A 13,215-nucleotide genomic window follows, 5' to 3' on the forward strand; every position below is an offset into this window, starting at 1 on the left:
TTTAGAGCCTGGACCCTGCTTTTGGATTCTGTGTCTCCTTCTATCTCTGCTCCTCCCCGCCTTGTGCTCTGTCTCTCAAAAATAAATAAATGTAAAAGAAAAAACAAAAAACAGGAATACTGATGTATTACCTAGCTCTGAGGGCTTATTGTGAGAATGAAATAGCAAATGTAGTAAGTTAAATTATTTAGTAAATTGTTCAGTAAATGTTTGCTTTCATCAAGTAGAGGGATCCGGGTTTTGATCAGGTAGTAGAATATTGGAATTTGTTTCCTGAGGTGTGTTAAGGTAAAATAGTTCTTGTAACACTTCCAAGGTTGATAATAGAAGGGAAGTATCCATTAGGGTGAGAGGTGGCTGCACCTTGTGGCCCTGTTCTTGTCCTCTAAAATTGGACTCTTGCAGTCATTGCCACCACTGCCACTTTAGGTGCTCTCACCATCCTTGCTTTTGGGTGTGTGCAGCACACTAGCCCAAGCGTGCAGGCAGGGACCCTTCTCTTCGGTCCCAGTGGGAGCTAGAAAATAAGGCTGGAACGTTTAAGCAGGGCTTTCATAAGGGCCAGGCATAACCAGGAACACAGAGATGGGCATAGATAGTCTGACTTACAAGGTGCAGCCTACTTAGCTTCAGGTTCCGAAGGGCCTTACTGCTGCCTTCCTGCCTCTTTCACTACCTTCCCAATACGGCAGTCCCTGTTTCCCTCACCAAGGTGTCCCTTTCACCATGTCCGGATGACTTGAAGTCTAAAGCCTGAGGCAAAGGCCTCAAGAGAACATCTTCGCTTGGCAGGAGATGTATTTCTCTGTTCTTTTTTTTTGAGTTTCGTTTTGACTTCTATTTTACATTATTTATTTTGAGACTTAATTTTTTTTTTTTTTTTTAATTTTTTTTTTCAACGTTTATTTATTTTGGGACAGAGAGAGACAGAGCATGAACGGGGGAGGGGCAGAGAGAGAGGGAGACACAGAATCGGAAACAGGCTCCAGGCTCTGAGCCATCAGCCCAGAGCCCGACGCGGGGCTCGAACTCACGGACCGCGAGATCGTGACCTGGCTGAAGTCAGACGCTTAACCGACTGCGCCACCCAGGCGCCCCGAGACTTAATTTTTTAAAACAATTCAAAAAAGGGCACCTGGGTGGCTCAGTCAGTAAAGTGTCTGACTTCGACTCGGGTCATGATCTCACGATTCATGAGTTTGAGCCCCATGTTGGGCTCTGTGCTGACAGCTCGGAGCCTGGAGCCTGCTTCAGAATCCATGTCTCCCTCTCTCCATGCCTCTGTCTCTCTCAAAAATAAATAAATGTTGGGGCGCCTGGGTGGCGCAGTCGGTTAAGCGTCCGACTTCAGCCAGGTCACGATCTCGCGGTCCGTGAGTTCGAGCCCCACGTCGGGCTCTGGGCTGATGGCTCAGAGCCTGGAACCTGTTTCTGATTCTGTGTCTCCCTCTCTCTCTGCCCCTCCCCCATTCATGCTCTGTCTCTCTCTGTCCCAAAAAAATTAAAAAAAAAAAAATAAATGTTAAATTAAAAAAAAAAAATTTTTAAACTAAAACAATTTTAGTTTTATAGTGAAATAGGGAGGGACAGACTTCTCATGAACTCCCTATCCCCGTACATGCAAGCCTCCCCTATTAACATCACGCACCAGAGTGGTACGTTTTTTACCAAGAATAAACCTACACTAACGCATCACGATCATCCAAAAGCCATAGTATACTTTCGGGTTCCATCTTGGTGGTATATATTCTGTGGGTTTGGATAAATGTATAATGACATAATCGATTATTAAAACATATAAAGTGTTTTTGCTACCGTGAAAATACTAACAAGACCTAGAAAGTATCTAGAATCCTGTTGTCCTAACATCAGTTTTTATTTTTCCACATTCGTTTCGGGTCATGAGGTGTGTTGAGCAAGTTGGTAGAAGTTGAATTTGTTTCTTTTATGAAGACTTAAAGGCATAATGAGTGTAAAGTTCTTAACCTTGGTACCTAGTAGCACATGTAGTCACTGATGCATTTTCTTTCCTGCCTCCCTGAATCCCCAGCAACTCTGGCTACTCTTTTTTTTTTTTTTTTTTTAAGGCTTTTTTGTTTGTTTGTTTTTTATGTTTTATTTACTGATTTTAAGAAAGAAAGAGAGCAGGGGTTGGGGGGTGGAGAGGGAATTCCAAGCTCCAAGTGTGGAGCGTGACATGGGGCTCCAGCTCACAAACTGTGAGATTATTACCTGAGCTGAAATCAAGAGTTGGATGCTTAACCGACTGAGCCGCCCAGGGACCTGCTATTGTAAAGGAATGTAGAATACTCCTGTTATTCATAAAGGACTGTGGTACTTCTTGGGAATTCAGACTTACTCCCCTCCAGAAATAAAGCACTGGTAACTGCAGAATACAACTGGTGTGTTTTGTGATAAAAACCATGCAGCTGGCAGTTCCTAGAGCCAATTATAGTCGAAGAGCTTACTGAGCCTCACAGTTGTCCTACTCAAGTCTGTTTGACTTTACTCCCAGATCCAGCCCATTCTGGCCCATGGCCTTCCTTTCTGTTCGTCTGTTGTTTTTGTTGGTTCATCTTGAGTACAAGCTAGATGCTCAGTGTAGCTTTTGTGATTTGGTTCACGCTGTTACCTAACTCTAGAAAGTCCCTTTTTTTTTTTTTTTTTTTTTTAACGTTTATTTATTTTTGAGACAGAGAGCATGAATGGGGGAGGGTCAGAGAGAGAGGGAGACACAGAATCGGAAGCAGGCTCCAGGCTCCGAGCTGTCAGCACAGAGCCCGACACGGGGCTCGAACTCACGGACCGTGAGATCATGACCTGAGCCGAAGTCGGACGCTCAACCGACTGAGCCACCCAGGCGCCCCTAGAAAGTCCCTTTTATCTTACCTATCTGAAGACGGCTATTTGCTCAAGACTAATTTCCATGGTTACTCCAGCCAATGTGATCTTGCACTTCAGTAATTGTCCAGAAAACATAGTCCTTACCTTAAAATCTTGATTATATCATTTGGTATTTTGTAGTTTGCCTTTTTTTTTTTTTTTTTTTAATCTTAAAGAACCAGCTTTGGTTTCATTGATTTTTCTCTGTTCTGTTTGTTTTCAAAATGCTCTTATAGTATTTTTCCTTTTGTTTACAGTTGGGTGTAATTTGCTTTAAAGTTTTCTGGTTTAAGGTAAAAAGTTAGATCAATTTGGGATCTTTTTAAATATAAGCATTCACTGCTGTAAATTTCCCTCTTAGTACTACTTCAAGCTGCATCCCTCAAATTTTGATTAAGTTGGGTTATTTTCATTCAGTTAAAAATATTTTCTAATTTCCCTTGAGAGTTTTTATTTTACCCATATGTTATTTAGAAGTATGCTGTTTAGGGGTGCCTGGGTGGCTCAGTTAGTTAAGTGTCTGTCTTGAGCTCAGGTCATGATCTTGTGGTTTGTGGTTTTGAACCCCGTGTGGGGCTCTGTGCTGACAGCTCAGAGCCTGGAGCTTCCTTCAGATTCTGTCTCCCTCTCCCTCTGCCCTTCCCCCTGCTTGTGCTCTGTCTCTCTCTCAAAAATAAACAAACATTAAAAAATTAAAAAAAAAAATAGAAGTATGCTGTTTAATTTTAAAATATTTGAGGGTTTTCCAGATATTTTTGTTATTAGTTGCTAGTAATTGTTATAGTCAGAAAATATATTTTTTATGATCTTCGTTTTTCCAGATGTCTTAATACTTGTTTTATGGTTGTGAACTTGAAAAGAATCTGTATTCTGCTTTTGGGTAGAGTGTTTTATAAATGTCAGTTAGGTCCAGTAGGTTGAATGATTGTGTTGTTCAAGTCTTTGTATATTTGTAATAACTTTTTTGTTTACTGTCAATTACTGAGAGAAGAGTCTTGGAAATCTCCAACTATAATTGTGGATTTATTTATTTCCTCTTTCAGGTCCATTTTTTTGTGGTTGGGGTTTTTTTGTTTTGTTTGTGGAAGGGGTTATTCAGAGACACGGTTAACTTTATTAGAGACATCCAAACTTTTAGCATAAAGCCACGTGACATTTTTCAAGAAGATTGTATATTTTTTGAGCATGAAGAATTTCTGAAGTTCAGAAATCTGGAATTCTTAAAATACTTAGTCAAAACAAAATGACTCATATAGGTTGTAATTGTATAAAAAGGCAAATGATCAGGACGTTTTGTTGAACATACTTGAAAGTTGGGCAAAATGTATTGGCTTGCAGATGGAAAACCAACAAGGAATTCATCTAAGATATTAGGCTTAGGGGAGAGGGGAGCCATTGCATTGATATCAAAATGCAAACTGACAAACCTTTTGTCCAAGGAACATTGAGCCTGCATACAAATGATGACCAGGGGAGTGTGCCAGATGGAGTGTTGTCATGTACCTAAAGAGACAGCTGAAATTAGAATTGGGCCTTACAGTGGAAACACATAGATACTTCTGTACATACAAGCAACTCTGTTGATACCCCTGAAAGGAATATGTAGTGTTCATGATTATTTTTGAGTTTCTGCTTCAACATCCACCTGTTTTTACTTTATATAAACAGTTTAGAAGCTCTGTAATTAGGTATGAAATGTATTTAGGGTTAACATATATACATATACATATTTTTTTTAACACTCTTCAAACATTTTGGTGGGGGTGGGGGGGAAGAGGGGGAGAGAGAGAATCCCAAGCTGTCTCCACACTGTCAGCGCAGAGCCCGATGTTGGGCTCAAACCCACAAACCATGAGATGATGACCTGAGCCAAAACCAAGAGTTGGATGCTTAACTGACGGAGCCATCCAGGTGCCCCAAGGATTATTATATCTTCTTAATTGACTTTCTTATCATTATGAAATGTTCTTCTTAATTCATGGTAATATTTTCTGTCCTAAAGTCTACTTTGTCTGATAGTAGTGCTACTCAGACTTTGTGTTTGCATGGGTGTCTTTTTTCCATCTTTAAGCTTTTTTTTATTTAAAAAAAATACATATTTTTTACATTTATTCATTTTTGAGAGAGCACGAGCGGGGGAAGGGCAGAGAGAGAGGGATACACAGAATCTGAAGCACGCTCCAGGCTCCAACCTGTCAGCACAGTCTGACGTGGGGCTCGAACTCACAAACGTGACATCGTGACCTGAGCCGCAGTCGGATGCCCAACTGACTGAGCCACCCAGGCGCCCCAGATTTTATTTTTCTTAAGTAATCTCTACACCCAACTTAGGGCTTGAACTCCTAACCCTAAGGTCAAGAGTGGCATGCTTCATGCTCCACCAGCTGAGCCAGCCAGGCACCCTGAGTGGGCTTGTTTATTTCACTCTTTGCTTAGTAACTACATTTTTTTTTTTTTTTTAAATTTATGATTTAATTTTTTTTATTTTTTTTATTTAAAAAAAAAATTTTTTTTTTTTAACGTTTATTTATTTTTGGGACAGAAAGAGACAGAGCATGAACGGGGAAGGGGCAGAGAGAGGGGGAGACACAGAATCGGAAACAGGCTCCAGGCTCTGAGCCATCAGCCCAGAGCCTGACGCGGGGCTCAAACTCACAGACCGCGAGATCGTGACCTGAGCTGAAGTCGGACGCTTAACCGACTGCGCCACCCAGGCGCCCCTAAGATTTATTTTTAAGGAATCTCTACACCCAACATGAAGCTCAAACTTATAACCCCGAGACCAAGGGTTGCATGCTCTAATGACTGAGCCAGCCAGGCGCCCCTACGCTTTTTCTTTTTCTTTTTTTTTTTTTAATTGGTTGCTCGGTACATCACTGACTTACCATGGTCTACTGTCACCATTAGTCTTCTACTAAGATCACTTTACATATAGTGTAAGAACCACACATTACACTTCCATTTCCCCCTTCATTCTTTGTAGTATTTTTGTCATATGTTTTAACTTTACCTGTATTATAAATACATTACTTTGTTGCTAATTTTGTTCTAAACAGACTTTATTTTTTTACAGAAACTACAAAATGAGCAAAAATATCTTTTACATTTTACTCACATACTTTTTCTGGTATTCTCTGTTACTTGATGTAGATCCAGATTTCCATCTGGTGTTGTTTTCATGGTGCTTAAAGAATTTCCTTTAACATTTCTTATAGTAATGATCTATTGGCAGTGAATGCATTCTGCTTTTGTCTGTCTGGGAAAGTGTTTATTTTGTCTAATTTCTGTTAATGTAAATCATTGTTTTCTTTTGCAGTTTTACAGAGTCATTCCATCGGTGTATTTTTTTTATTTCAGATATTATGATTTTCATCTCTGGAAAGTTCCATCGAGGTGTTTAGTATCTTCTCTCCTTATTATGTTCATATTTTCCTTTATATACTCCAGTGTAATTATAAGATTTTTTAAATGCTGTTTTATAGTCCTTGGTTACTAATTTTATCACCTGTGTTATTGCTAGGTCTATTTCTATTGATTGATTTTTCTTCTGGTTATGGATAATTCATTCTTTTTGCATGAATGATCATTTTTATTACATGCTAGAAATTTTGAATTTTACATTATTTATAGGTTTTGTTATGTTTTGTTAAAGAGTATTGAGTTGTGTTCTGGTGTGCAGTTCATAACTTGTGGGTTAGTTTGGTCCTTTGAAGGCTTGCTTTTAAGCGTAGTTATAGCAACTCTATAGCACCCTTTGTTCTGGGGCTAATGAATCTCTGCTGCTGGGTTGATAACCTTCTGGGGACTCTACCCAATTCCCATGTATTACAGGTTCTCTCTAGTTGGCTGGTGGGAACACAAACTGCTGCCAACCTTATATGACCTGTGGGACTTGCTCAGCTTTCTGATCTCGGGTGTTCTTGGAGTTTTACTCCATACACATTGGTACTCATCCAAAATCATGGGGAATCCCTTCATGGATCTCCAGAAATCTCTTTTGGAGACCTTGCTTCTCTCCAGTACCTCTGCCCCACAAATTGTAGCTGCCTTGGCCTCCTGAATTCTAATCTTGATCTCTTCAATTGAGCGAGACTATTGGGCCCTGTTTCTGTTACTCCTCTATGTGTATGCTGCAGCTTAGAAACGGCAGTAAGTTGTGGGGGACTGTCGTGGAGTTGACTTCATTTGTTTCCTTTTCCTCAAGGGTCATGGCCCTTAGGCCTATGTTGCCTATTTGTCAGTTGTCTGAAGATACTGTTTTATACCTTTTGTTCAGTTTTCTAGTTGTTTATAGTAGAAGGCAATTTCTGTGGCCCCATTAGTTTTTATTCCCTTTATTAATTTTTAGTAGTTTTTCTCATCCCTTTTTCTCCCCCACCCACCCCAGGATTACTTACTATATTTGCTCTTAAGTGTTTATGTTGCCTTAGTTGATTTTTTTATTGAGATGAAATTCACATTGTAAAAAAAAAAAAAAAAAAAAAAGTACAGTTCCGGGACACCTGGTGGCTCAGTCGGTTAAGCGTCCGACTCTTGACTTCAGCTCAGGTCAGGATCTCAAAGTTCATGAGTTTGAGCCCCACGTTGGGCTTTGTGCTCACAGCACGAAGTCTGCTTCAGATCCTCTGTCTCCCTCTTTGCTTTGTGGCCCTCTCTTGCTCACACACCCTCTCTCTCAAAAATAAATAAACGTTAAAATTTTTTTTAATAAAAATTAAAATAATGTACAGTTCTTTGGTTTTCGGTATATTCATAAAATTGTGCACCTGTCCCCACTGTCTAATTCTAGAATATTTTCATTACCCCAGAAAGAAACCCTGTATCCATTAGCAGTCATTCGCTCCCCATTGCTCCCCACCATTCAGCTCTTGGCAAGCATGAGTGTACTTTCTGTCTATATGGATTTGCCTGTTCTGGATATTTCATACAAATGGAATTGTACAATATGTGACCTTTTTTGGTCTGGTTTCTTTCACCTAACATGTTTTCAAGATTCATCTACATTGTGGCATGTATTAATACTTGAAGAATCCTTTTCACAGGTGAATAATATTCTGTTATACGGATATACCATATTTTGTTTATCTTTGTCAGTTGGTGGACATTTGAGTTTTTTCTACTTTTTGGCTGTTATGAATAATGTTTTCATGAACATTTGGTACAGATTTTTGTGCAGATGAATCTTTTCATTTCTCTTGGTTATATACTTAAGAGTAGAATTACTGGATCACACAGTAATTCTCTTAAACCTTTTAAGCTACCAGGTTGTTATTCAAAGTGATTGCACCAGTACACGTTCCCACCAGCAATAGTAGAGGAGTGTTCCATTTTCTTCACATTCTTGCTAACAGTTGTCATTGTTCTGTAGCCATTCCTGTGGGTGTTAAACAGATTCTCACAGTGGTTTTGACTTATGTATACTTCCCTAATGACACTGAGCTCAAGTCTTCCTTGAGAACTAGGAAGAGTGTAATCAACTGGACCAAGTAGTCCCCACCACTTGTCCCCCTCCCATGGCTCACCTATAATTTACCTTTTCCCCACTATTTTCAGATTGTGAATAAGTGGAACACTGCTCTTATTGGCCTTATGACATATTTTCGGGAAGCTGTAGTGAACACCCAGGAGCTCCTGGACTTGCTAGTGAAGTGTGAGAACAAGATCCAGACACGTATCAAGATTGGCCTCAATTCCAAGATGCCGAGTCGTTTCCCTCCTGTTGTGTTCTATACCCCTAAGGAGTTGGGTGGACTTGGCATGCTCTCAATGGGCCATGTACTCATCCCCCAGTCTGACCTCAGGTAGGACTTGCTTGAAAACCTTCTAGATCCTGAGGGAAGGGGATGTTTCTTTACTTTTAGGTTTTATTTTTTTCTCTAATCTTGGTTGTGCCCCCAAACAGGTGGTCCAAGCAGACAGATGTAGGTATCACACACTTTCGTTCAGGAATGAGCCATGAAGAAGACCAGCTGATTCCCAACTTGTACCGCTACATACAACCATGGGAGAGCGAGTTCATTGATTCTCAGAGGGTCTGGGCTGAGTATGCACTGAAGAGACAAGAGGCCATTGCTCAGAACAGGTACACATCCAGGAAGGCATAGCAGTCCTGTCAGGGGTGTGCAGCCTTGCATGGAGGTCAGGAACAGAGCGTGCTGTATTTTAATGGAGACCAGGGAAGTAGGTTCTACATCTGACCCATCGGTCCTTGGCCAGGGAGGAATGCTAAATAAACTTTGTGTGAGCACATATTTGACTTCAGTGTTTTTTTGACAGACGACTGACCTTAGAAGATCTAGAGGATTCATGGGATCGTGGCATTCCTCGAATCAACACCCTTTTCCAGAAGGACCGGCACACGTTGGCGTATGATAAAGGCTGGCGCGTTCGAACTGACTTTAAGCAGTACCAGGTACATGGAGGGGATAGTACAGAGATTTCCCCTGCATTAGAGGAACCCACGACTGTGCCAGGAATCTGGCTGGAGCAGTAGGCTCCCAGAAGCTTGATGGTGCTTGCTTTGCCATCTAGGTCTTGAAGCAGAACCCTTTCTGGTGGACACACCAGCGGCATGATGGGAAGCTCTGGAACCTGAACAACTACCGTACAGACATGATCCAGGCCCTGGGTGGTGTGGAAGGCATTCTGGAACACACACTCTTCAAGGGCACTTACTTCCCTACCTGGGAGGGGCTTTTCTGGTGAGGATTCTCTTCTCCCCTTACGGTAACCTGTCATAACCCTCTGAGCTCATCCCTATTGTGCCTTTGTGTTCTGTGGCGTTTACCAGAGACCAGTGCTCTGGGAGATGGCAGGGTATCACTTTACCTGGTCTCTTTTTCCCAGGGAGAAGGCCAGTGGTTTTGAGGAGTCGATGAAGTGGAAGAAGCTAACCAATGCTCAGCGATCGGGATTGAACCAGATTCCCAATCGTAGATTCACCCTCTGGTGGTCCCCAACCATCAACCGAGCCAATGTGAGTGTGATTGCTAGACCTGGAAGACAGGAAGCTAAAAACAAGAGTTTCTGTTTCCTTCATTGTGTTCTGAAAACAAGTGTCTTGATGTCTGGGTTCACTTTCACTCGCTTTTTCCCGTCAGGTATATGTAGGCTTTCAGGTGCAGCTGGACCTGACCGGTATCTTCATGCATGGCAAGATCCCCACACTGAAGATCTCTCTCATCCAGATCTTCCGAGCTCACTTATGGCAGAAGATCCACGAGAGCATTGTGATGGACTTGTGTCAGGTGGGCCAGAAGTGAGGGGAGAGGGTACCATGAGAAGTCAGGTCAGCTCGGGCTCAGTCAGTTAAACATTTGACTCTTGGTCTTGGCCCAGGTCTTGAGTCATGGTTGTGAGTTCAAACTCCACCTTGGGCTCTGTGCTGGGTATGGAGCCTACTTAAAGAGAAAAGAAAAAAAGGAAAACTGTATTTGGGGTGCCTGGATGGCTCAGTCAGTTAAGGACTCTTGATCTCAGGTCATGATTTCAGAGTCATGAGTGCAAGCCCTACATTGCACTCCATGCTGGATATGACGCCTACTTTAAAAAAAAAAAGAAAGAAAGAAAGGAAAAGAAATGAAAAAGCTCACTCTTGGTATGGGAAGTCCACCCTGGAAGCACCAAGGAGGAGACCTGCATTGTGGTGCCAGGTGCCACATTATCTGGACTCCTACAAGTCTCGTTTTAAGTGGGCTCCCATAAGCAGTCATAACCTTTCTACCTTTGCCTTCAGGTATTTGATCAGGAACTGGATGCACTAGAAATTGAGACAGTACAAAAGGAGACAATTCACCCCCGAAAGTCCTATAAGATGAATTCTTCCTGTGCAGATATCCTGCTTTTTGCCTCCTATAAGTGGAATGTCTCCCGGCCCTCATTGCTGGCAGACTCCAAGTAAGTGCATTATAACCCAGCCCTTGGCATCCAAGAAGCTCGTTTACTGTTCTACCTGTGCTACTTTGGAAACTTTCCTTTCCTTTTTGAGAGTTAGATGTAGCGATTGAGAGTTCATGTAGTTGTAGGACATTGGTTGTGTCAGTGGCTTCCTAACGCCTGGATTCCTAACCTCTCTCCACCCTCAGGGATGTGATGGATAGTACCACCACTCAGAAGTATTGGATTGATATCCAGTTGCGCTGGGGGGACTATGACTCCCATGACATTGAACGCTATGCCCGGGCCAAGTTCCTGGACTACACCACAGACAACATGAGTATCTATCCTTCACCCACTGGTGTGCTCATTGCCATTGACCTGGCCTATAACCTGCATAGGTAAGTTGGTGTTCAGAAGCATGTATGTAATGTCAGCCCCATTCTTTATTTTTAAATTTTATTTATTTACGTAAACTCTGTAGCCAGTCTGGAGCTCAAACTCAACAACTCTGAGACCAAGAGTCACATGTTCTGACTGCACCAGCCAGGCACCCAGTCGGCCCCATACTTTACACGTTTTTTTAGTTTGCCTGTGTGGCCCTTTCCTCTTCTGGGTCATTGACCTTTTCTTCTTGCCTCTGTGTACATGGGCAGACACTTGTCAGCCTGGTCTTCACTCTTCTTGCCTCTTCTATTCTCATAGTGCCTATGGAAACTGGTTCCCAGGCAGCAAGCCTCTCATACAGCAGGCCATGGCCAAGATCATGAAGGCAAACCCTGCCTTGTATGTGTTACGTGAACGGATCCGCAAGGGGCTGCAGCTCTATTCATCTGAGCCCACTGAGCCCTATCTGTCCTCTCAGAACTATGGTGAGCTCTTCTCCAACCAAATTATCTGGTTTGTGGATGACACTAATGTCTACAGAGTGACTATTCACAAGGTGAGAATTAGAAACAACCTAGGGGTGTGGGACTATATATGCCTGTGAGAGGGTGATGAGGCAAATGTGTGCATATGGGAAGGTAGGGTGGATGTGTCTAGGCCGCACTAACTGATGATATCATTCTTTAGACCTTTGAAGGGAATTTGACAACCAAACCTATCAATGGGGCCATCTTCATCTTCAATCCACGCACAGGGCAGCTGTTCCTCAAGATAATCCACACATCTGTGTGGGCTGGACAGAAGCGTCTGGGGCAGGTGAGCTGGTTAAAGGGTAGAGAGGCTGTGGAACCTTGCTGCCCCTTTTTCTTTGGGGAGCAGGGAGCCAGGGCACATCCTCCTGTTTCTCTCTGTGAGAGATTATGTCTCATTTGAACCTTTGCTCCAAATTACTTAACTTGGGGAGTACTCTACAGGGGGCCCAGCAGTATGTGAGGTCCTTCATTACCTACCAGTTGGTCTCTCTGTTTCTTGCATCTCCCATCTCTAACCTACCTTGAACAAGACTACCAAGAATCATCTTTCTAAAGGGAACCAAGTATGCTTAAGACCTCATTTTTGCTAAATGTCTACCTCTATCTATCTAACTCTTTTTTTGCTGAATTAACTATTTTCTGGCTTCCTAGACACTTGATAATTTGGCTGAGCTACCACCTGTCCACCCATGGTTTTTCTTCCTTTAAAACCTGCTTCCTGGGGCACCTGGGTGGCTCAGTTGGTTGAGCGTCCGACTTCGGCTCAGGTCATGATCTCGCGGTCTGTGAGTTCAAGCCCCGCGTCAGGCTCTGTGCTGACAGCTCAGAGCCTGGAGCCTGTTTCGGATTCTGTGTCTCCCTCTCTCTCTGCCCCTCCCCTGCTCATGCTCTGTCTCTCTCTGTCTCAAAAATAAATAAAACATTAAAAAAAAATTTTTTTTAATAAAAAATATAAAAATAAATAAAACCTACTTCCTCCTAGTATCCCCAAACTCTGACATCCATTTCCACTTCTGTGGCTTTGCTCATGTATCTTTCTTTCTAGAATGATCTCTTCCCTTTACTCTGTTAATCAAGTCTTCCTTATCCCTTAAGACCTGTTTCTTTGTATAGCTTTTTATCAGTTTTAGCCTTAATTTATTTTGTCCCAGACACTTGGTATTATATAATCAAATACCGGCTTGTGGTATATCTTGTGTGAGTTTTGTCTGGCCAGCTAGGTTGAAAAACCCTTTTGGGCAAAGCCATCTGACACTTCTTTTGCACCTCCAAAGTACCTAACATTCAGTAGTGGTGTACAACAGAAACATAGGTTGATTATCTCAAGACCTAGGCTGTTTTGTTCTAGTTAACCTGTGGTGATAGACACTCAATTTCCATTTCCTCCCCTCTTCCTTTTTAGCTGGCTAAGTGGAAGACGGCTGAGGAGGTGGCTGCCCTGATCCGATCTCTGCCTGTGGAGGAGCAGCCCAAGCAGATCATTGTCACTAGGAAGGGCATGCTGGACCCATTGGAGGTGAGAGGTGGATGAGGTAGA

General features: G+C 42.3%; 1 protein-coding gene across 1 annotated transcript in view; it reads left to right on the plus strand.

Moving 5' to 3' along the window:
- PRPF8 (pre-mRNA processing factor 8) overlaps positions 1–13,215 on the plus strand; it is a 32,762-nt gene that overhangs the window by 14,272 nt on the left and 5,275 nt on the right. Inside the window, exons 25-35 of the mRNA XM_025915840.2 lie at positions 8,437–8,684; positions 8,786–8,965; positions 9,160–9,295; positions 9,415–9,584; positions 9,730–9,859; positions 9,984–10,130; positions 10,619–10,779; positions 10,968–11,159; positions 11,464–11,701; positions 11,833–11,961; positions 13,081–13,194. Coding sequence (XP_025771625.1) covers positions 8,437–8,684; positions 8,786–8,965; positions 9,160–9,295; positions 9,415–9,584; positions 9,730–9,859; positions 9,984–10,130; positions 10,619–10,779; positions 10,968–11,159; positions 11,464–11,701; positions 11,833–11,961; positions 13,081–13,194 — 1,845 coding nt within the window. The remainder of the gene's footprint in view (positions 1–8,436; positions 8,685–8,785; positions 8,966–9,159; positions 9,296–9,414; positions 9,585–9,729; positions 9,860–9,983; positions 10,131–10,618; positions 10,780–10,967; positions 11,160–11,463; positions 11,702–11,832; positions 11,962–13,080; positions 13,195–13,215) is intronic.

Source organism: Puma concolor, chromosome E1, assembly GCF_028749965.1.
Source record: "Puma concolor isolate L17-30 chromosome E1, mPumCon1.1.hap2, whole genome shotgun sequence".
Lineage (NCBI taxonomy): Eukaryota > Metazoa > Chordata > Mammalia > Carnivora > Felidae > Puma > Puma concolor.